General features: G+C 52.1%; 1 protein-coding gene across 7 annotated transcripts in view; it reads left to right on the top strand.

Moving 5' to 3' along the window:
- Cdh23 (cadherin-related 23) overlaps positions 1–20,707 on the top strand; it is a gene marked incomplete at its 5' end in the record, with an annotated part of 360,927 nt that overhangs the window by 125,577 nt on the left and 214,643 nt on the right. For all 7 annotated transcript variants that reach the window (XM_005390029.2, XM_013516828.1, XM_005390030.2 and 4 more), the window contains 1 exon segment: positions 19,615–19,809. In XM_005390029.2, coding sequence (XP_005390086.1) covers positions 19,615–19,809 — 195 coding nt within the window.

Here is a 20,707-nt window from a genome sequence, read left to right as displayed (position 1 = left end):
CCTACCTTTAGAGCTCGTGGGCAAACAGTGGAGGCAGCAGAGCCATGCAGAACTAGATCTGAAGTGGCCACCATGAGCCAGGCTAGGGCATATAGTGAGTGGTCCAGAGTTACCATAGGGAGCAAGGCGGCCACGGAATTTTGATGTCAGGCCAGCAACTTTTTTTTTTTTTTTTTTTTTTTTTTTTTTTGGTTTTTCTCTGGTACCGGGAACCAAACTCACGACCTTGCGCTTACCAGGCAGGCGCTTTTGCCTATGAGCTAAATCCCCAGCCCCTCAGGCCAGCAACTTTAATGCAAACTGATATATGCTGTGATGTATCAGTAAGGATTCTGGGATCCATAGAATGGGTACTCAACCCATGCGCAGGGAATTAAGGGGATTTGGCTTCCTGGAGGAGGTGGTAACTAAGCTAGACTTTAACATGCGTTGGTGTTTGCCCGTGTGTCCCATGCATCTGTAACATGCCCAATATATATTAGGTGCTTGGGTTATTTGTTAATGAATGAATGAATGAATGAATGCATACATGGTGAGAGAGCATGTTCCAGGCAGGGAGAACACAGGAGCCAAGACCAGCAGGTGCCAGCTTCAGGTAGGGAGGAGCTGGGAACCAGCACATGGCAGCATCTTTCAGGTCAGACCTCCTGACGCTCGTCACTGCTGCCTCCAGCCTTTCTAGATGGTGAGCATCATGAGAGTAGGTACCTGTTGGTGGCCCTCCACTGCCCAGTGGAGTCTGACATAGAGCAGGCTCTCAGGAACTATTTGTTGAGTGAATAAAAAGGAGAGACTTCAGAGCTGGGACTAACAACTTACTAAATGGGAAAATGAGGAGAGGGTTAGAAGATGGTGTCATTTGTGTTTAAACCAGGATGTTTTTCCAATATCAGTGTAATACCTGGCACCATAGCGGGCCCTGCAGACACACGGGGAGCAGAATCAGCCATGATCCCCTGCCCAGAAGCACAGTCCAGTGGGGAAACAGATGGTAATCCAAGTTGTATAATTGCCAAGAGAGCTTGGAGCCCAAGAGCAGATAGAAGCAAGGGTCTTACGGGCTTGGTTGACATGAGCAAGTCAAGGAGTTCCCAGTTGGGGGTGAAGATGAGGAGGCAGTTCTGGCGCCTGGACAGCACAGGCAGCAGCTCAGGGGCAGTGAGGCCCCAGCTGGTGTGAGGAGGCGATGGGTGGAGGAAGCCAGGGTGGCTGGAGGGAGGCAGAAGAGAATGGAGGAGAGGGAGCCAGAGAGCTGCTGAGCCAGGCCATGCAGGCTGCAGAGGGAGCTCTGACCTTGATTCTGAGGCCAGCTAGAAGCCATGGCAGGGTTCCTGAAGGACGTGGGCAAGGTGTGGCCACCCGACCAGAAGTGTGTTTCAAGAGCCCCTCCGACTTCTGAGGAGTCCATGGTACAGGGTCTGCTGCAATTTGGATGTAGTCTTGAGTGTGTCTTCCCAAAGACACACGCTGGAAGCTTGGGCCACAGTGGTGATGTTGACAGAGTGGAACCTTTAAGAGGAGGAGACTAGTGAGAGGTCATTAGGTCATGGGGACCCTGCCCTTGGAAGGGTATAATGCTGGTCTACAAGAGCAGGTCGTTGTAGTGAGTGCCGCCATGTGCTGTGGTCTTCTACATGGGCTACGTACTGCCTTTCTCACTTGGCAGCCAGTGGGGTCCTCACCAGAGGCTAAATAGATGGGGCTGCCGTACCTTGGACTTTAGCTTCCACACATGAGCTAAGTAAAACTCTTTGCTTTATAAAGCACCCATTTTCTGGTATTCTGTTACAGCAGCAGTAAGTGACCTAATACAGAGCCAGAGAGGACGTGGGGCCTAGTAATAAGTCCACTGTAGTGATCCAGGCAAGGCAGGACAATGGGTAGGGAGCATGAGGAGCAGGCCGCTATTTGGGAGCAGACACCAGGCTCTGGTTTCTGGTGGAGTACCTGGATGCCAGAGCACATCTTGCTATTCTTGGCCTAGGGCCGCAGTTCCCAGGGGTGATTTGGAGTTTGTTCTTAGCTGTGCTGAGACCATAGCATCTTTGAGACATTCTTGTGTAGCTGTCAGTGGCTTGTTTGGGGCCCAGGGGGCCTCGGTGGAGGTGGGGGTCCCTGAACCCCCTTGGTCCGCCTGACTCCTGCCCAGAGGAAAGGCCACAGAGCGGGCCGTCGGGGGCTGGCCACCACTCCCCCAGCCTGCCTGCAGCCTGTCAGCCCAGTGGTGACGGAGTGCATTTCTCCACAGGGTAATAGATTTGGGCTCAGCAGTTGGCTCTAAGTGCTTTTTGCCCTGACGTTTGAAAACGCGCACTGGGGACAGCGGGAGGGCTGGGATGGGGGAGGGAGCCCAGGGGACAGGGAGGCACAGCCTGCTGTGCACCTGAATAAATACATGCCTACCCAGCAACCCTGTGCCTCACATCACACATCGTCACTGGGCAGTGGCAGGGATGGAGGTTAAAAAGCAAAGCGGGGAGAGTGTCCTTGTGTACGTGTGGGCTGGTGGGTGGTTTGTCAGTTGGTGCTCTAAAGCCAGCGGCCCCGGAGAACAGGAATATCTCAAGGTCCAGATGGGATGGAAGAGCCTTAAAGCTTCTTTCCCATATGTTTCTTCTTTGTCCTCCATTCATCAGAGACCCCGGTCAGAGGCACCTGCGCCTCTCCAAGTCCAGGGTACCAGGACAGGCGCTGCAGTGGACTGGCAGAGCCTGTACCAACCCTGGACTTGGGGATCCGGGAGGAAAACATAATCCAATGTGCACGTGTTGCCTTCCCACAGGTCTCTGGGGGTAGGATGCCAAACTCCACTAAGGAGGCAGTATATGCACTGACAGGGAGAAGGAAGTTCTGTCCCACGGTAGTACTTGGGGTCTCATTTCATCATCTAGGGGAACCACTTTTATATAATAAAGACTTCATTTAGGATCAGTTATTAGGTTGCAGTGCCTGTTCCTATGAAGAGGCCACTGGCTCTGCCACGTCAAGAAGTAGGCTGAGCTCAAGCCAAGCCCTCGAAGAGTTCTTGAGAAACCCTCTCCTGGCCTGACTAGGCCTCCGTCTTCGCTCCACAGAAGTGACATCCCGTCTGCAATCACCATAATTGATAGCTCATGAGGCAGAGACAGTAAATAATTGTTCCACAAGTTTCAAGAGCGAGGGTAATTAGTACAGTTAACACTGTCAGGTGATTAATTGGTTCATTCAGCATCACTGTGAAAGAGGGAGAAGGGAATGGGAGAGGGGGCTGGGGCCCCAGCACCCAGCTGCAGGCTGCCCCCCACCTCTAATCAGCTGAGACCTGGCCTCTGGAGCGGCAGCTGATGGCCAAACATTTGCCCCAGCTAGGACTCCTTGGACCAGGCAGAGGGCAGGCCATCGGCAGGCCCCACAGTGTTGGTCCTACCACAGAGGCTCCAAGGCGGGAGAATTGGGTTTGGTTTCCATGTTCTCATTTGTTAGCCAAAGATCAGAAAGCTGCTATGAACAGAAGATTGGTTGCTTCTTGCAGGACTGGAGTGGTTCAACTGGGTCAGAGAGTTCCTGACTTCAGATTGGAGGGGCCCCAGATAAGTCATTTCATCGATCTCCTAGCCACCGAGTTGAACTGCTCGTGGGCATCCCTATCAGGAGGGACCGGGTCCCATTTTAAGATCCTCCAGAGGAAGACCTCTAAAAAGGGTACCAAACAGCTTTCACGTCACATGCCAACCACTGATAGAGGCTGCTTTAGTGTGCTAGGTCAGGAATCCTGAGGCCAAATCTAGGAAGTGCACTGGGATTGATTAGCGCTGTCTGCCCTGAGTACAAAATGGAGTAAGGTGGCATGGGTGCCAATCACTTGGTAGTGTGTACCCATCTGAGTCCCTCGGGCTAGTCTTCTGCTTTCTTCCAAGATGGTCTCTTAGGATCTTGCGTATTGCTTCAGAGAAGCAAAGATGGTCTTGCTATTTTGGGGTGCTTTGGGGGAACCAACCTCAGTCATGCTCCTGATACGGGGACCTTTGTGCCTGGGAGGCTCTAGCGGGGAAAGTGGGTGCAGAGCAGTCTGGAAAAGGTTTCCCCTTCCACCACCAGCTGCCTCCCCCAGCCAAGAAAGATCCAAAGGCTCACTAGTCAGAGCAGCAAACATACACATATTTGCAAGCTACAATACAAACGAGCCGCAAACCTAATGATTCGTGATTATTATTTGAAGGGTCCCACTGTTACAGATTTATTTGTCATTTCTTGTAATAACACCGACGGTAATGAATTCATTTGTATTAATGTGAGTGTCACGCGGACTTCCGTCGAAATTCCACATTAATTAATGTACCATTAAAACAAAGTGTCGCCCAATTAATATCAAACGGAGGTGAGACTGCCAGGGTCCTCTTCACTGGGGCTTCATTTGTAATTCATGGTGTTAGCACCCCGCTTAATGAGAGGCATTTGCAATTCCTGCCTTGTTTCCCTGCCTTCTGGGGAAGACCAGTGTGCCCCAAAGCTGCCTGGCTAGGACACTGTGGATCCGGAGGGGGAGGGACAGGAGAACCATTGCTCTGGAAACCAGCCTCTGGGGGACCTTTGGAGCTTCCTGCCCAGCTGGTCATCAGCTTGAACCACAAGGAGCATTCCTGGTCCAGGTGCTGCTGTTAGGGTTAGAGAGAGGCTGATTTGTTTCTTGGTCAAGTCTGATCTTGAGTGATGAGGCTATGGCTGCCCTAATGCTGCCCTGTAGCAGGGGGAATCTGAGATTCAGGGTTTTCATCTTTTCTAGGGGCCAGGCTGGTGGTTACAGTCTGCATATGCCAGGACTTAGGGTGTCCCTGAAGCTGGAGTTGAGCTCAGGCCTTGGTCTGCCCGCTATAGTAGACCAAGGAACAGGACGCTGCCCTACCAGCGTCCCTGCTGAGGAGCCCCACCTCCCCAGAGCAGCAAGGACAGACGTGCCATCACCCCTGCTCCATCTTGCGACAGTTCCAAAGGACAGCACAGCTGGCACCCTCCTGTTCCAAGGTAGCCTCCTCAGTGGGTAGAGCTCCATGGGGCACCCCCACCTAAGCGGGAAAATGTGAGGCTGCCCTTACCTGGCAAAAATGAAGCTGGTCACAAGGACAGCAAGCGCTCCCACCACTCCTGAGAGCCAGGCTCTGGGCTAAATGTCAAAGGACCATTGCTTCTCTGGGACCCTCGGTTTAGGACCTCACAGACGAGGAAACAGGCTCTCTGAGCTTTGGTTTTTGCCTCAGCTACACAGAAGTGAAATAGGGGAGCAAGTCGGGGATCTGGGATTGTCCCACTAATGTCTGGGCTTCCTGCCATCTTTGCAGGGCAGCAGTGTGAGAGGCCTCTGGGCTCCTGGTCCGCGGTGCCCTCACCCTCGTCAGAAAGCCCTCCTCTGGCTGATGGTCCTGTGCTCAGGCTGTGCCCTGGGTCCTGGCACAGGGCAGCACCTGAGGCTGCTTCAGGACATTTTAACCTGTTTTAACCATGACAGTGGCATGCATCTTGGTGGAAGCCAGGCTCTGAAGCAAAGGAAAGGGAGAGAGAAATGAGCTTATTGATTTTCACTTCAGAACGTGCTGCCCCTGTATACTCTGAGGACAGCCCCAGAGCTGGCTTTGCAGCAGGATAGCCTGTGATTAGATTTCAGAAAGAACTTACAGCTGTACCCTTATGGCACAAGAAGGGAACTAATGTGGTGGAAATAATGTGTGCAGCTCCTTTGCTGGATAGACAAGGATCTGAAGAGCCCAGGGCTATGCCTTATCCAGGGTGACACAGGAGCCACTTCTGATCTGGATCCTCTGTGCCCAGATCCGCGCTCCGCACACTGCTTCCCTAGAAGCTGAGGGTGGAATGTGGTTGGAACTCTTCTCCCATCCCACTTGGGATGAGGTAGGGGACATCAAGAAGGAAGCACAGATGCGGGCATCTGCAGTCTGGAACTGTGACCATCTGAGTGACCACAGCCAAGTCCTGTGGGCTTTTTGGGCTCTCAGCTTTCCCATCTGTAATGTGGGCTCAGTGGCCAGGACAGGGCTTCTCCTCCCTGGTTGGACATGAGAATTCCTCTGGGAATGCAAGAACTGCTGAGGCCGGCTGTGGCTTGGCCCTTATACTTTTTTTCAGGAGGCTACTGGGGATTGAACGCAAGGGGCTCACACTGAGCTACATCCCCATCCCTCTTTTAAAAATAGTTTTTAGTTTGAGACAGAGTCTCACTAAATTGCCCAGCATGAGCTCCAATTTGCAATCCTTCTGCCGCAGCCTTCCAGAGTGTTGGGATGGCAGGTGTGCCCCACCACACTCGTCTCTGGTTTCAGCAAGGCCACTTTTTACGAGCCTCTTTGGTAGTGACTCTATCATGCACCCAGGGGAGCAGACCGCTGCACCTGTCAGCTCTCAAGTCTCTTTAGCTTTGCCTGTCCAGCCTTTGTCCACCTACTGAGGCTTCTTTTCCCAAGTTCCGGGTCCTGTGGGCCTTCCTGCTGTTTTCTTCCTGCCAGGTCCAGGGCCTGGCCAGCCCCCTCTCTCCCAGTCCTCACCAGCCCCTCTTCTCTCCTACAGCTGGGTCTGAAGCCTCATCTGACTCTGCCAGCCCTGTAAGCCCCCAGGCACCAAGTGACAGGTTCCACTTATCACATCATACTGCCTGAAGAGCCGTCACACAGCAGCCCTGGGGAAGCGGGTAGAAAAACCGCACCAGGCCTGACCCATCCTCCACAAGTGGGTGCTCCTTCACCAACCCTTCCCCTCCAGAGCGCACACTTGGCTGGGGACAACAGGCACAAGGGTGGGAGGAGCCCGAGGGGAAGGGGAGGAGGGACAGCAGAGAAGTTGCGTTGCTTGAGCTGTCTCCTAATTCAGAATCCATTTATTAGCAGCAGCTTCCTGAGGATGTAAGGCCCGCCCTAAGGAGATTTGCATATTCATTTTGTTTAACATGATTCATCATTGTGAGAGGGAGTGAATGAAAGTGGGGGCTGGGAGACAGAGCCCCTTTGGGATGGGGGTGGGGGGTGCGTATCACCCAGCAGGTTCCCTGGGACTTTCACCTCTGCTGAGAGCAGAGCAGGGACCTCAGCCTTCAGAGCCATCTGCCATCATTCCAGACCTCCCCACTGCAGCTGGCATTTGCAAGAGCACCTTCCAGTTTACAGACCCTCTTCTGCCTACATTTGCACTCTTAACCCTTACACCTGCCTCCTGAGGTAAGAGTGTTATGACAGAACCTAAGGTTTATTGAGCACCTGTTATGCCCTATGTACTTTGCACCCAGTGTCCTTCATAGGCCTCATAAAATAACGCCATGGGGCAGGTTCTCCTATTATGTCCATGTCACTGTTAGGAAACTGAGGCTCAGAGAGGCTGCCCAACTTCTCTATGGTCACATAGCACATAAGGGGCACAGCTGGGATGCCAGCCACAGATTCCCCCATGGCTTTGCTCCCTCACACCCTCGCCTGACGTCTGTCTTCCTCCGCATGAGTAACCATTTTGCTGTTGGGAAGATGAGGACAGTGAGTGTGGCCAATGTGGTCTCCCACAGTATTGCTGCCTAAACATGTTCGGAGAGATGAAAGAACCTGACAGGCCCAGAGAACTGACTCTTCCATTTCCAGCACTTTCCTGAAGACCCCTGACACCTGTCACCTCTGAATTGGGAGCCTCTGGATAGCCCACGTCACCTGGCAGCACCCCTTAACTGTGCTTAGTAGTCCCAGCATTCAGCAGGGATGACGGGATCATTTCTCAAGGTCACCTTGGCCACCCCCCTGCTCCTGGGTCGGGTCATCTCTGCTCGCTGAGCACTGAGAACAGCAGGGTACTGGTTAAGAGTGCAGGCTGTGGGTGTGAATCCCAGCACCCACTGTTGTCACGTGGCCTTGGAAGACAGAGTAAGAACACTGCCTATTTCTCGGCCCGCCATGTGAATTGTACAAAATAATGGACATTAAGCATTTCAAACGGGGCCTGGCACAGAAGACCTCAGTAGATGTGAATTGTTGTTATCCTAGACCCACAAAAGTCTTTCTTTCTTTTTTTTTTAGAGAGAAACACCATACATCCATCAGTTGCCACTTTGCAGAATCTGCCAAATCTCAGGACCACCTCATGCCTGAGCCCCTGCAACCCAGAGCTCAGGGGTAGTGTCCTGCACCCAGCCGACCCAGGCTAGCCTTTTCAGGACAGCTCTGCTGTAGGGCATGCCCTACTCCCAGGATTCTTTTCTTGGGATTGTCTGCTTCTGAGGAAGGATGTGAACATTTTCCTTCTGACCTTTGATTTCTGAAAGTGTTTCCCCACTAACAGGTTGAGTACCCCTTATCCAAAATGCTTGAGACCGGAAATGTTTCAGGTTTTGGAATATTTGCATAGATTTTGGAATATTCACATACATTTAGCATTTCAGATTTCAAGTTTTTGGCTTAGGGATCCTCTGCCTGTATTAGCTCATTTGCTCTCCACCCCAGCTCTATGCAGAAGGCAGGTGGGGATTACTATGCCCATATCCTGTATGGTAGAACTGAGGCGTCAGATATTCCCAGAGATGCCCACAGTGCCAGGATGTGAGCCAGATTTGTCTGGGTTTTTCCCAGTTGGGCCAATGGGTGTAACATTAAAGTCACCCACAGGGTCCCTCCTTCTCCTTGGAAACCAGAAGCTGGCTGGGAGGATGATGTTCCCAGCAGCCAATCAGACTAACTGACCAGGGTGGGACGGGTGAGAAGATGTAAGTCTGGCCAGCCAAGGACCAGACTCCCCAATTCCTGCTCAGCCACTTTTGCCATCCCCTAGGGAAGATGGGAGAAGCCCGGCTGGGAGAGAGGGGACTGTACTGCTTGGCATGAAGGCAGCCTGTCGTGGAGCTGCACCGCCATCGTGTCCGTCCTGTCTCCTGTCTTTGCATGTGACCTCAGCCCACTGCCGGGCAAGTCTGCCACCCGTGTGCTGTGCCTGGTGCCTCATGCCCTGTGCTGCCCAGCGCTCCCTCTACATTTGCTGGTCAGCAAATGAGGCAGTGTAAGTGATGCCAGGAAAGATGTAGTATTAAGGAAGATTTCCAGACTCTACTGTCATTGATGAGCTGGCGTGGGGATGAGGGAAATCACTCCAGATCACTTTAGTCTCAGAATGGGAAGGGGCTGGGGGTGCTTCACACTCAAGTGTCACACCTGGCCACAGAAGAAGCTTCTGAGCAGAAGGAAGGAAGACCTACATGTCCCTCTGATGAGGCTGCACCAGCCCTCCATGTCCAGCATGCCAGTGTGTTCTGGAAACTGTGTGTGGCCAACAGCTTCTCCCAAGGAGGGAGGTGACATCTGACCCAAGGAACATGAGAGGGAATGAGGTGGAAAAGATGGAAACGCCAACAACCTATTCAGCGTCTGGCACTCATCTAATCCTATATCACATGCTCACAAATCTGCAGCTTTAGACGTTATCTATGGGCTTCCCACTGCAAAGGATGAGGATTTCACAAGTACAACCCTCCCACCTCATCTTGCTGCACACACATACATACACCACTCTTAAAGTTCCCTACCATTCCTACAAACACGATTATATCCCTCCTTTTAGCTAAAATAGCATTGGCATATATACCATAACTATATTTCCTCTTTTGTTTTCCCTAGAATTAATAACTACCTCTTTTTTTTGCTTGCTGTTCTTTGAAGCTGTCACTTACTCACTTCTAACTATTCTGGAATAACTAAATACCTCTTCTTAGTAGCTTAAAAGTATATTGATTTTTCACAAATTGGTTTGTATTTTTCTTGGCTGTGTTGTCTCCGGAGGATCCATCCTCCTGCCTCCATCCAGATCAGCTGAACTCTGACTTGCTTGGTGTTTTGAAGGCTAAGTGGCAAAAGGCTCGATGTAGGGTGGGCATGGGGAAGGAACAGAGTCACTCCGGAAATGCCTTTGCCTTTGTCCTGTATTGAGTCCTGTGTGATGGGTCACACGTTTTTGTCTTTGTTAATTTATATTCTCATTTTGCTAGAGTACACCCATCAGTAATTTGCAGGAAAAGGGTTCATGGGAAAAGTATTTATTTTTTACTTTTCTGAAAACTATTTTTATTCTACACTGTATTTGTTGATAGTTTGTCTGGGTATAGAAGTCTAGAGTAGAAATTATTTTCTTCATAATGTAAAGTTATTTCATCCTCTGTGTTTCAGTATATAATGTTTCTTTTTGTCCTTTTTTTTTTTTTTTTTTTTTTTTTTTTTGAGACAAGGTCTCGCTGTGCTGTTCAGGCTGGCCTTGAGCTCACTTTGTGGCCCAGGCTGGTCTCGAACTGTCAACGATCCTCCTACCTCAGCCACCCGAGTGCTGGGGTTACAGGCGTGCACCACCACACCCGGCTCAGTATATAATGTTTCTTTTTTTTTTGAGACAAGGTCTTGCTATGCAGTTCAGGCTGGCCTTGAGCTCACTTTGTAGCTCAGGCTGGTCTTGAACTCTCAACAATCCTCCGCCTCAGCCTCCTGAGTGCTGGGATTATAGGTGTGCACCACCACGCCTGGCTCAGTATATAATGTACCTGTTAAGAATTTTGACTCCTGATCACTTGTATGTGGTCTTTTGTTTTCTCTCTTAAAGTCTCAGGTATTTTCTTATATATTCAATGTTTCAAAATGTCGTGTCAAAATGTCCTGGTTTTATGCCTCTGTGCAGCTCTTGCTCATAAACACAAGAGATCTCTTTCAATGTGTAAATATGGCTTTAAATGTTATTTTGTGGATCATTCCTCCCTGTTAATTGGGTGTTGGGTCTTCTGAACAGTTGGTCTGATTTTCTTACTGTGACTTTTGTTCTACTTCAGAGGAATTTCTTTATTTTCCAAGTCATCTGTTAAACTTTTTCTTTCTGCTGGGCCCTTCCTCCTCTTGGAGGGCTCCTGCTTCCAGGAGACTACGTCCTGCTCTCTCAAAGTGTTAAGGACCCTTGTTGTTACTCCTTTACTGCCTCTCACACTGGAGTCTCTTCCCAAATGGAAATGAATCTTAGTTGTCTCTTCACATGTAAGACCAAGTTCACATTTAGCTGCCCACTTATACCCTGTGTTTGTTTGGGGCAGGTAGAGTGGGGGCTGCTTGTTAACCAGTGGCTTCATTTGGGGGTGATTGGGTGAGGACCTGGCTGGTCCTTTGAGGGCACCCCAGCCTGTTACTCTCTGGGTTTTCTCTTGCACTTGGTTTCTTAGATCCTGTTAAACTCTTGGTCTTCCAGGGGTTGAATGGTTAAATAGCCTGGCAGGGTGGGAGGGGTAGAAAGTTGCAGGGTTGCACTTACCTCTCTATGTGCAGGGCTGGTCCACCTTCCAGCCTGGAGTCCAGAGTCTGCTGAACCCAGCCCTTCCACAAAGGAACCTTCTGTCTTCTGCAAGCATTGAGGAGGAACTTGAGAATCCACCTCCTCTTTCTAAAGACTTCCAGCCAGTCCTCTCATTGTCAGCCCTACCCTGCCCTGGACCTGGAGTCTCCATGTCCTGGGCCTTCCCAGACTGCACGGGCAGGCCTTAGCCTCAGCCTCCGCCTCAGCTTCCCTGTCCCTGCGGCAGGTGTCACAGGCCCGTCTGTTTCCACCTTCCAGAATTTTGTTGATGCCTCCTTCCTGCAGTTGTCTCTTCCCCTGTTCTTTTTGCCCTTGTGGATTTATGCATTTTTAATTTCCTTTTTGTCATTTTGGTGAAAGCCTGGGACAAAACCAGAAATAAATGTATGTGTTCAATCTGCCGTGTTTACTGAAAAGTCCCCATTCTTTTAAAACATTTATCGAACACCTTCTATGGACAAGTGACAGTGCTAGGAGGGGAGAGGTGGCCGGGTAAGGAACAGACAGGAAGGGAAGGATGGAGATGGGCGGCGGGCGGGGGCAGCGGGGAGTCCAAGGCCACTCCCTCAGGTCAGACTGGCACAGTCAGGAGTCAGGTAGGCCATGGGCGAGCATTTGGACAAATGTCTCCTAGTGGTTCTGAAAATCACTGAGAAAGGGAAGGGACTTGAGGGTGGAATAGAGCTGAGCTGCTCTAGGGGAGTCGCAGCAGCTGGGGAGGCCAGCCCAGCCTATTCGGGGGGAATAGGCCCTCACCCTTTGGGGCTTCTGCCCACAGGACTGGCACCTCCTCAGGCGCCTGCATCAGCTCTGAGAGCCAACCTGACACCTTTTAGAGCCCAGCCTGTCTTCTGAAAGAGAGCAGACGCTGGTTTAGAGAAGAGCTGTTGTGAAATCATGTCTGTCGCATTCTTCTCCTGGAACACACCTGTGCGCATGTGGGATTGTGCACACACTAGTGTGTCCTCTCCCGGACCAGAATGGCGCCCCATGGGATTTCCCTCTCGTCCTCCTTGAACAGTTCTCTATATGGGCCCTGGCCCCTGTTCTCCAGGGGTGCCTATACCTGCCTTCTTGACTGTTTCAGACGGAAACACTGCCTACATCTCCTGTAGGTCCTCTTCACCTCCCCCATGGTACCCCATAGCTGGAACGCCACAGAATCTCAGGCTGACACCTGCCAAAGCACCTGTAGACCTCAGAGTCACAGTGAAGAGGCACCTGCCTTGGCCTTCAGCCGAGCCCAAACACGTGCGTTTCCTTCTTGCCCCAGGAGCCCTTGCTCAGAAAGCCCTCTGCTTTCTATGAAAGTGTGTAATTTTAAGATTCCCCTTCCTTCTAAAATTCCCTTTGGCCCGAAGCTCCCATCAACTCTGGCTTCTCCCAACCAGACAACTCAAGAGCCCCGCTCTGCAGCTCTGGGGCCCTGAGGTCTGGGTCAGAGAGGTGGACTGAGTCTGAACTCCAGTTTCGCTGTTTACAAGCTTTGTGACTTTGGACAAGTTACGTGTCTGTCTGAGTTTCTAGTTCCCCCATCTGGGAATAAAAAGCGATGAGCTAAGATGGATAAAAACTGCTGGAGGATGAGAGGGGCTGCATCCTTGGGAGTTCCCTCCCCTCTTCCATCCACCTTGGGGCCAGCACTAGCCTCTGAGCAGCACATAGGAGCGTCTGTTCCCAGTTTGATCCAGTGAGGTGCCTGCACCTTGTCAGAACTCCATCTGTCAGGAATTTATTACTAATGCATTTTATAACAGGCTCTATAATAAGATATTAAAGACTGTGGCCACATCTAGCAAGCATTCATAAATATTAATAACGCCTTTAGAGATAGCACCTATGGCAGAGATGCTACGGGGTCTAGCCGGGTTTGGTCAAGGGTACAGAATTAATTTCATTGGGAGGGTCCGCCATGAATGTGACAGAGTGTGCGCTCGTCCTTTCTCTCACCTGTCTTCCTGTCCCTTGCTGCTTAATTTTGGTACTTCTTTTCCCTTTGTTCACAACTTTCCGCTCCAATGTCTCTTCTTCCTCTTTCGGTTAGTTCCTGTTGCCCCAGCCTTCTCTCTCTCTCCTTCAGATGCTCTTCCTCCTCATTCCCACGGCCCTCTTAGCCCCCACATTTGTCCCATTCACCCTTCCCAGCCCACTTGTCCTAGTGCCCTCTGTTCCCCCCCTCGCCATCCTACCCCCTCCTCCTTCCTTGACCGCTATCCCCGGCTCAGTGTCCTCCTCATCCCCTCCTGCCTCTCTTCCTCCAGGCACCCTTCTCCTGGCTGTGTACCGTCCCCACCCCGTTCCAGTGAGCACCTCGAGCCTCCTCCGGAGGAGCCCAGAGTGTAATGTAACTCACACTGCCTGGGAGAAGGGAGCTATTTATCATTATTATTAACGAACAAGATCCCTTGCACGGCAGAACTTTCCCAGAGTCTATTCCCTTGTCACCCCAAGGAGTAGCAAAAAGATTTATTTGTCTCTGAATTGCACAGGGCGGTCCATTTACAGCAGGTCCATCAGGGGTGATGGGGAGTTTAAGTGGAGCTGGGAGAGGCAGGGGTGCTGGCCACTTGCTGAGAGGGACGGACCGGAAATGTGAAGGTCTGGAAGGTGATGCCACACACCCATCTCTCCAGGCTGACAGAGTCTGTGTGTGATCAGGTGGTCGCATACCTAAGCCGCTGCCTCCTCGTGCAAATGTGGACCATCAGCAGTGACCCACATGGATTTGCATGTTAAAGAGCACCCGGGGTCACTTAACAAGAAGAGGGAGCTGCCTTCACCCAGGCTGTTTTCTTCTCCCCATGAACTACTTCCCAGACTCCGATTTGGCAGACACTGTGCCCTCATTAGCGGGACTGTGGCCTGGAGCTTTGCTTTCTGTGCCCTGGCTGGGGTGCTAAAGGGGCAGAATCCCAGCAGGAGGAGTTAGCGAGCCTGGGGCAGAACTGCTGGAACGAGGAAGCCCTGCCCAAGGCTCAGGCATGTTCTTGGGGAGTCCTGTGGGAGCAAGGAGCTGAGATCCTTGGAAGGCGTTGTATACCAGAGGTGTGCACAGGAAGGCCAGCATAGGTTGTGTCACACAGTACGCTAAGGGCAGAGAAGGAAGCCCAAGAGCAGGGCCTCCCCTCATCCCCTCTCCCTCTCTGCGCCCTTCCCCTGGCTGCAGAAGGGCTGTCTCTGCCTGCTCACAGCTTCTCTCAGACTGTCATGGTGCCCACTCCAACTCTAATTGGATACCAAAGATCTTTCAGATTCCCACAGCAAGTTTTGATTTAATTTGCAAAACCCCATCTGACTGGCCTGCTTGGGTCAGGTGATTACCCCTGGGCCATTCAGATGGGTCCTGGGTCTGAGGTTGCTCGGTAGAAACATGGCTGCCTAAATCCATCCCCTTAGGCAGAGCTGCCCATAGAAGGAGCAGCTTTACTTAGAAGGAGGGTGGGTGGGGTGAAAAGGACCTATCAGGAGTCCAGGTACCTGATTTCCAGTCACAGCTACGCTAGGAAGCACCTATGTGTCCTGAAGCAGGGCACATACCCTCTGTGGGCTCATTTTTCTCATCTGTAAAATGGGGGAACTGGAACAGCTTATCTCCAAACTTCCTTCCAGCTGTTGCACAGCAGCCATCCCAGCTTAGTACACGGTCAGAACTGGCCTTCTTTAGGGGCTCTTCTGCCCCCTTAGATCCACCCACTCCTTCTCACACAGGCTTTCAGACCCAGCGAGGGTCTTGTGAGGCTCTCCCACTTCCTTTGCCTGACTGCAGCAGCCAGGAATTCATCAAAGATGTTCTCTTTCTGAATTTTTGTTTGTTTTGTTTCCGTTTTCTTTGAGACAGGGTCTTTCTATGTAGCCCAGGTTGGTTTTGAATGGGCGGTCTTCCTTCCTTCACCTTCCAAGTGCTGGGATTACAGGCATGCCACTATGCCCAGCTTTTTTCTGAATTATTTTTATTTTAAAGAGAATAAAAATAAAAAAGAACATTAAAAACAATACAGAATTTCAAAACGAAGTGATAGGAAATCAGCAATGGTTGTTATACTGCATATTGTTATCTTCAAAGTAGTTGTTCAGATTACCAGATATAGGCATACAAAATTGATAAAAAAAAAATTAAGTACTAAGTGGTCCTTTCAATAAACCAATAGAAATTAGTAGTACAATTATCTTAGCTACCTTGAGTATACATATATATATATATAAATTTTTTTTCCCTTCCTTCTTTCTTTCTGAATTTCAAGGGGCCAAGTTGTTCAAGTTTATGGTGGAGAGATTCACTGGCTATTTACACTATTTCTAATGTCATTCCTTTTTAAATGGGACTCACCTCACCCTGCCTGTTAGGATATTTTATTTCTGGAATAATTGTCATGACTGTTTATTTGCTCAGTCTTGCCATGTGCCTGGCCCAGCAAGAAACATGACTTCTTTGCATGCCTTATCTCACATAATTTGTTCTCACAGCAACCCTAGGAGGTAGTACTGTTAATAGCTCCATTTTGCAGATGAGGAAACTGAGGCCAAAAGAGGTTTTACAGCCTATGTCAGGTCTCCCAGTAGAAAGGTCTAGATTCAAAGTTGGGGGTCCAATTCAGAGTTCATGCTCTGGGCACCAACATGCACTGCCCACAGGATGTCTGGAAAGCCAACCACACCTGACTCAGTAGAAACTGCTCAGGTGGAGGCTGCCCACCTGTGTGCACATCTGTGCAATCCTATGGATAGCAGCTGGTGCTCAAAGAATCCCCCAGTGTGTGTGCTGACAAGTTGCCCCTACCTTGTAATTTCTCCAATGGAGCATGGCACCCAGGACCCGAAATGCAAGAAGTCAACATTCTTTTCTCTTTGATAGTTTGATAATTTGAGCCTGTAAAGTGTATGCATGGCTCTTTGCCAGGGCTGTGTAAAACTTCTCCTAAGTTATGCAGAAATTAAATGTGTTTCCACTGCAGGGTATGAAGCGTAATCCAGGAAGGTCAGGCAGGGGAATCCCCCCTTTTCTGGCTGCTGGTCTTGCTCTTAAATCCTCTGATCTAATGCTCAACGAGCCTTTACCCTGGACCACGAGGTGTAGATGAGTGAAATGTCCTCACCTCCCTGAGGCAGAGGCTGGAGAGCTGACATCTTACAGGAGCTGTCCCTCTCCCCTGTGCACCAGCTTTGTGGGGTCCATCTGCCATGGGGGGCTCTGACATCCATCTGTGTCCATCTCTTGTTATAGGGACCATAGCCCCACAGGGCATTTTGTTCTGGATTTGAGGGGCTGGCCCTAGCACTCATGTGTGGACCAGTGGGAATGGGCAGAGAGAGCTCTGATCCCAGAGTGATCTTCTGGAAGCCAGTGCCACCATGGCAGGCAGCAGGGCAAGGAGCTTGGTCTCCAGGACTCTGTACTGTGTCTGTTGGGATCCTGGCAGGGAAAAATTTATCTCAAATGGTTCCAATAAAGACATGGCTGTGAAGAGCCAGCATAGAAAAAGGCAGCATGTTAGTCAGCTTTCCATGGCTGTGACAAAAGGCCTGAGAAAATCAACTTACAAGGAGGCAAGGTTTATTTTGGCTCACGGTTTCAGAGGTTTACAGTGCATGGCTAGGTAGCTGTGTTTCTTTGGGCCTGTGGCAGCACAGTACATCATGGTACGAGCCATGGTGGAACAAAGGTGCTCACCTCATGGCAGCCAGAAAGCAGAAACAAAGAGAGGAAGTGGGTGGGTTCCCAGTATCCCCAGCAAGGGAGAGCCCTAACCACCTCACTTCCTTCCTGAGGCCCCGCCTCCTGAAGGTTCCAATAGCTCCACAGGCTGGAGCCCAGGCCTTTAACACATTGCTCATCGGGGACATTTAAGATCCAAACCATAACAAGTAGACAGGGCTACAGGAAATATGGGATACTGAGGCATGGGTGGGTTAGCAAAAGAAGGAAGCCCTTGCTGCCCTTAGGACTGAAGGGAAGAGGAGGAAACGATGTTACTAGAGTTCCCTGAAAGCGAAGGCCAGGGATGGGGGCTACCAGTGAGGAGACAGAGGGCGTGGGAAGCCATCCCTAGACTTTCTCCTCTTGCCGGGACTTGTCCCAGCACCTCCCATTGGCAGAACTCAGCTGGAAGCCAGCAGGAATGTCTGGGGACGCCATCCACAGAAGACTGGGGTTCGGAAAAGGGAGGACAGCAAGGATCCAGGGCACAGAGAGATTAAGAAATCAACCCAAAGACACGTGGCATGGTGTCCTCGCTAGCCCTTGTCTGCTCTGCCCCTTGCCAGCTCTTCTGGAGGGAAAGAGCGCTTTTCCAAGCATCCGAGCTAAGCAGGGCAGACTTAGCAAAGGAAAAGCAATGTTTGGGGGCCCAGAGGTGTCGGGGGGCCTGCTGGATTCAGGAGGTACAGATAGCTCTGTACCCCCGGAAGAAAAGTGTAAGGGCACCTCGTGACCAGTGCGTGCAACCTGTGTTCTGTGCAGAGGGCACTGAGGAGCCACCGTGAGCAGGACAGGGGCCGCCCACCGTCTGTCCCGCGCTCCCAGTACACAGGGTGACGGAGCGGGCAGGCTGCACACCTGACTGTTCAGCCCGGCACCTGCCCCATGAGCAGGGATCCACAAGCTCAGGGGAACTGTGGCAGCTCCGGGCTGTGTTCCCTGGAAGCCCTTTCCAGCCTCTACGTGCCTGAGGCTGGTTCCCAAAGGCCGAAACTGCACAGGGAGTGGCAGGGGCCGGGTCGTGGCAGCACAGAGAGCAGGCAGAGCCGTGGATGCCTCCGTGAGCAGAGCCCTGCAGAGACTTCCACGCCAGCAGTGCGACTCAGGCACATGGAGGGGTGGGGAAGGAATGGGTGCCAGGTTTTAGAGAGGCCTTTGTGAGCTTAAGATCATGCGCTTAGAATTAGCTGCATTTGAATTCTACCTCTGCCCAGCTTTGAGACTTTGGGCAAGTTACTTAACCTGTGCCAACTTTCTTTTTCTTTTTTTTTCCCTGTAATACAAACTGAACCCAGGGCCTTCACACTGAGCTATATCCTTAGCCCCTTTTCAATCATGAAACAGAGTCTTGCTAAGTTGCCCAGTTGCTGGGCTCAAACCAGGACCCTCCTGCCTCAGCCTCCCATAGTACTGGGATTACAGCATGCATCATCTTGCCTGGCTCAGCTTCCTTTTCTGAGGAAGGATGATAGCTGCCACCCAGAAAGCTGCTTGTTATAGAGCTGGCAGGTCCGATAACTGTTGTTACTTTTGTCTCTGTGATGAGCCTTACCGGACTGCCTTTCCTTAGATGTGTCAGGAGCTCCCTAAATTACGGATAAATGTGCTCTGCCATTTAGCGGCACAGCATCCACGCCCAGCCCTGTGGCAGGCGCTGTAAGGTTGAAAAGGGAAGGTTGGGCGGGGAATGTGGACAGCCCTCGGCAGTGGGTGGGCTAAGACCTATCAGAGTGTGTGTGTTCCCGAAGGGTGTTTGCCGAGCACCTGGCGCATGCCAGGCAGGGTGACAGAACCCTGTGGCTTCCACAGAGCTGTGCCGCGAGGGAAAGCGCGCACTGGCCTGGTGGGGGCTTTGGTGGTGAGAAGTGCCGGGTGCCCCGAGGCCCGCATATCAATGGTGGCGGGGTGGGGGCTTGGGGGCACTGACCGAGGGGTCTGGAAACCTCCCTGAGGATGTGGCCTTTAACCAGAGACCCCAAGTCAGGAGCGCCAGGGGTCTGTGCCCATTGCGGAAGAGGGGCGGTCGCAAGAGGCTCTTGGGAGGTGGGGACATGTGAGCATCAGGCGGATTCTCCAGGGTGGCAGATGCAAAGGCCCAGGGATGGCACGTGGGTGCCCCTCCTGGCAAAGCCAGACAGCCCATGTGGTGCCTGGCGGGGCCCCCGCCAAGCTCCTGGGGCACACACCTCCCAGCCCTGCCCTTGAAACCTCCCTGATGCAAGATTCCCAGGTGGGCTCCCCGCTGCCTGGGCCTGAGGCTTGGGCAGGCAAGGGGCACTCGGCAGAGGAAGCAGAATGGCCAAGAAATGGGTTTGGGGACCGAAAGGCCCCTTATCCAGGTCTCCGGGATGAGCAGCTCATCTGTGGAATCAGTGCTCTTACAGCCACCAGGAGGCCACCAAAGGAGGGAGAGAAAATAGACACTGCATTTTAAATTGCTCTGAACCCTCCTGGAATGAAAATGACAGAGCCCGGGGTCTGGTTGGCTGGAGGGACGCAGTTAATGGGCTTTGGGGGTCGTCGCTGCGCGGGCAGCTGCGCCGGCTCCCGCTCACCCTCACCCTTTTGTCTGCTTCGCTTTCACCCAGAACACTCCAGTGGGGACGCCCATCTTCATCGTGAATGCCACAGATCCTGACCTGGGCGCGGGCGGCAGCGTCCTCTACTCCTTCCAGCCCCCCTCCCAGTTCTTTGCCATCGACAGCGCCCGTGGCATTGTCACTGTGACCCGGGAGCTGGACTACGAGACCACGCAGGCCTACCAGCTCACCGTCAACGCCACGGTGAGTCACTCGCGGGCCCGGTGCCCCATGTCTGCCTCTTCCGGCCCAGACGCAGCTCCACAGACGAGAGGAGTCCCAGTGACAGCTGTTGTCAGAGTCCGTGCCGTGTCCCTGGCACTGTGCTGTGTTCACATGGACTCTGACCATTAAATTCAGCCCCACATCATGAGCTTTAGTAAGACACCCATTCTCCAGAGGAGAACACTGAGACGCAGGGGCACTTCATACTTGCCCTCGGTCACCCAGTCCAAAGGAACACTGTCACCTTGGAATGTGCATAGCGCAGGGTGTCCTCTCTCCCCTGGGACACAGAGCAGAGGTGTCAGTCAATCTGTGTCCTGACGACATGCAGGGGCCGGAGGGGTCCTGGCATCCTGGCCACAGCTCCATGTAGTGGTGATGGTTCCAGAGCAAGGGCATCCATCTGAGGCCCTGCCGGCCCCTGAAATTGCACGGAGAGTTGATCCAGGGCACGAGAGTTTCTGTCAGTCCATTTCACGGATGACGCTATTGAGGCCCACATAGCGATGAGGGGCGAAGGGAGCAAGAACCCTAACCCAGGTCTTCTAACTCCCAGTCCTGCCGTCTCCAGAACATGCAGCTGGGCCTCGGGCGCCAGCTGTTTGCAAGGCCCTAAGAGATGGGCAAGCCACTCCCCCTTCCCTCCGCCTGCTGCTGCCTTGGGACACAGCTGGCACCATTAGCCGGCAGCAGGTCAAGAGGCTGGCCTGTCCTCTCCTACGCTTCTGTTTGCAAGACTCAGGCCAAGAGCAGACCAAACCACGGAATCCCCTTCAACCCACTGTCCTGGCACCCCCCGGCCCACTCCAGCTCCCTAGAGCCTTAGAAAAGGCTGCCAGTGGCAGGGGGACTGTGTAGCAGCTCACAGAGCCCCAAT

This window comes from Chinchilla lanigera, unplaced genomic scaffold (assembly GCF_000276665.1).
Source record: "Chinchilla lanigera isolate Chin_1 unplaced genomic scaffold, ChiLan1.0 scaffold00036, whole genome shotgun sequence".
Lineage (NCBI taxonomy): Eukaryota > Metazoa > Chordata > Mammalia > Rodentia > Chinchillidae > Chinchilla > Chinchilla lanigera.
The sequence above is the reverse complement of the archived record's forward strand: the minus strand, read 5'-3'. Positions and strand labels throughout refer to the sequence as shown.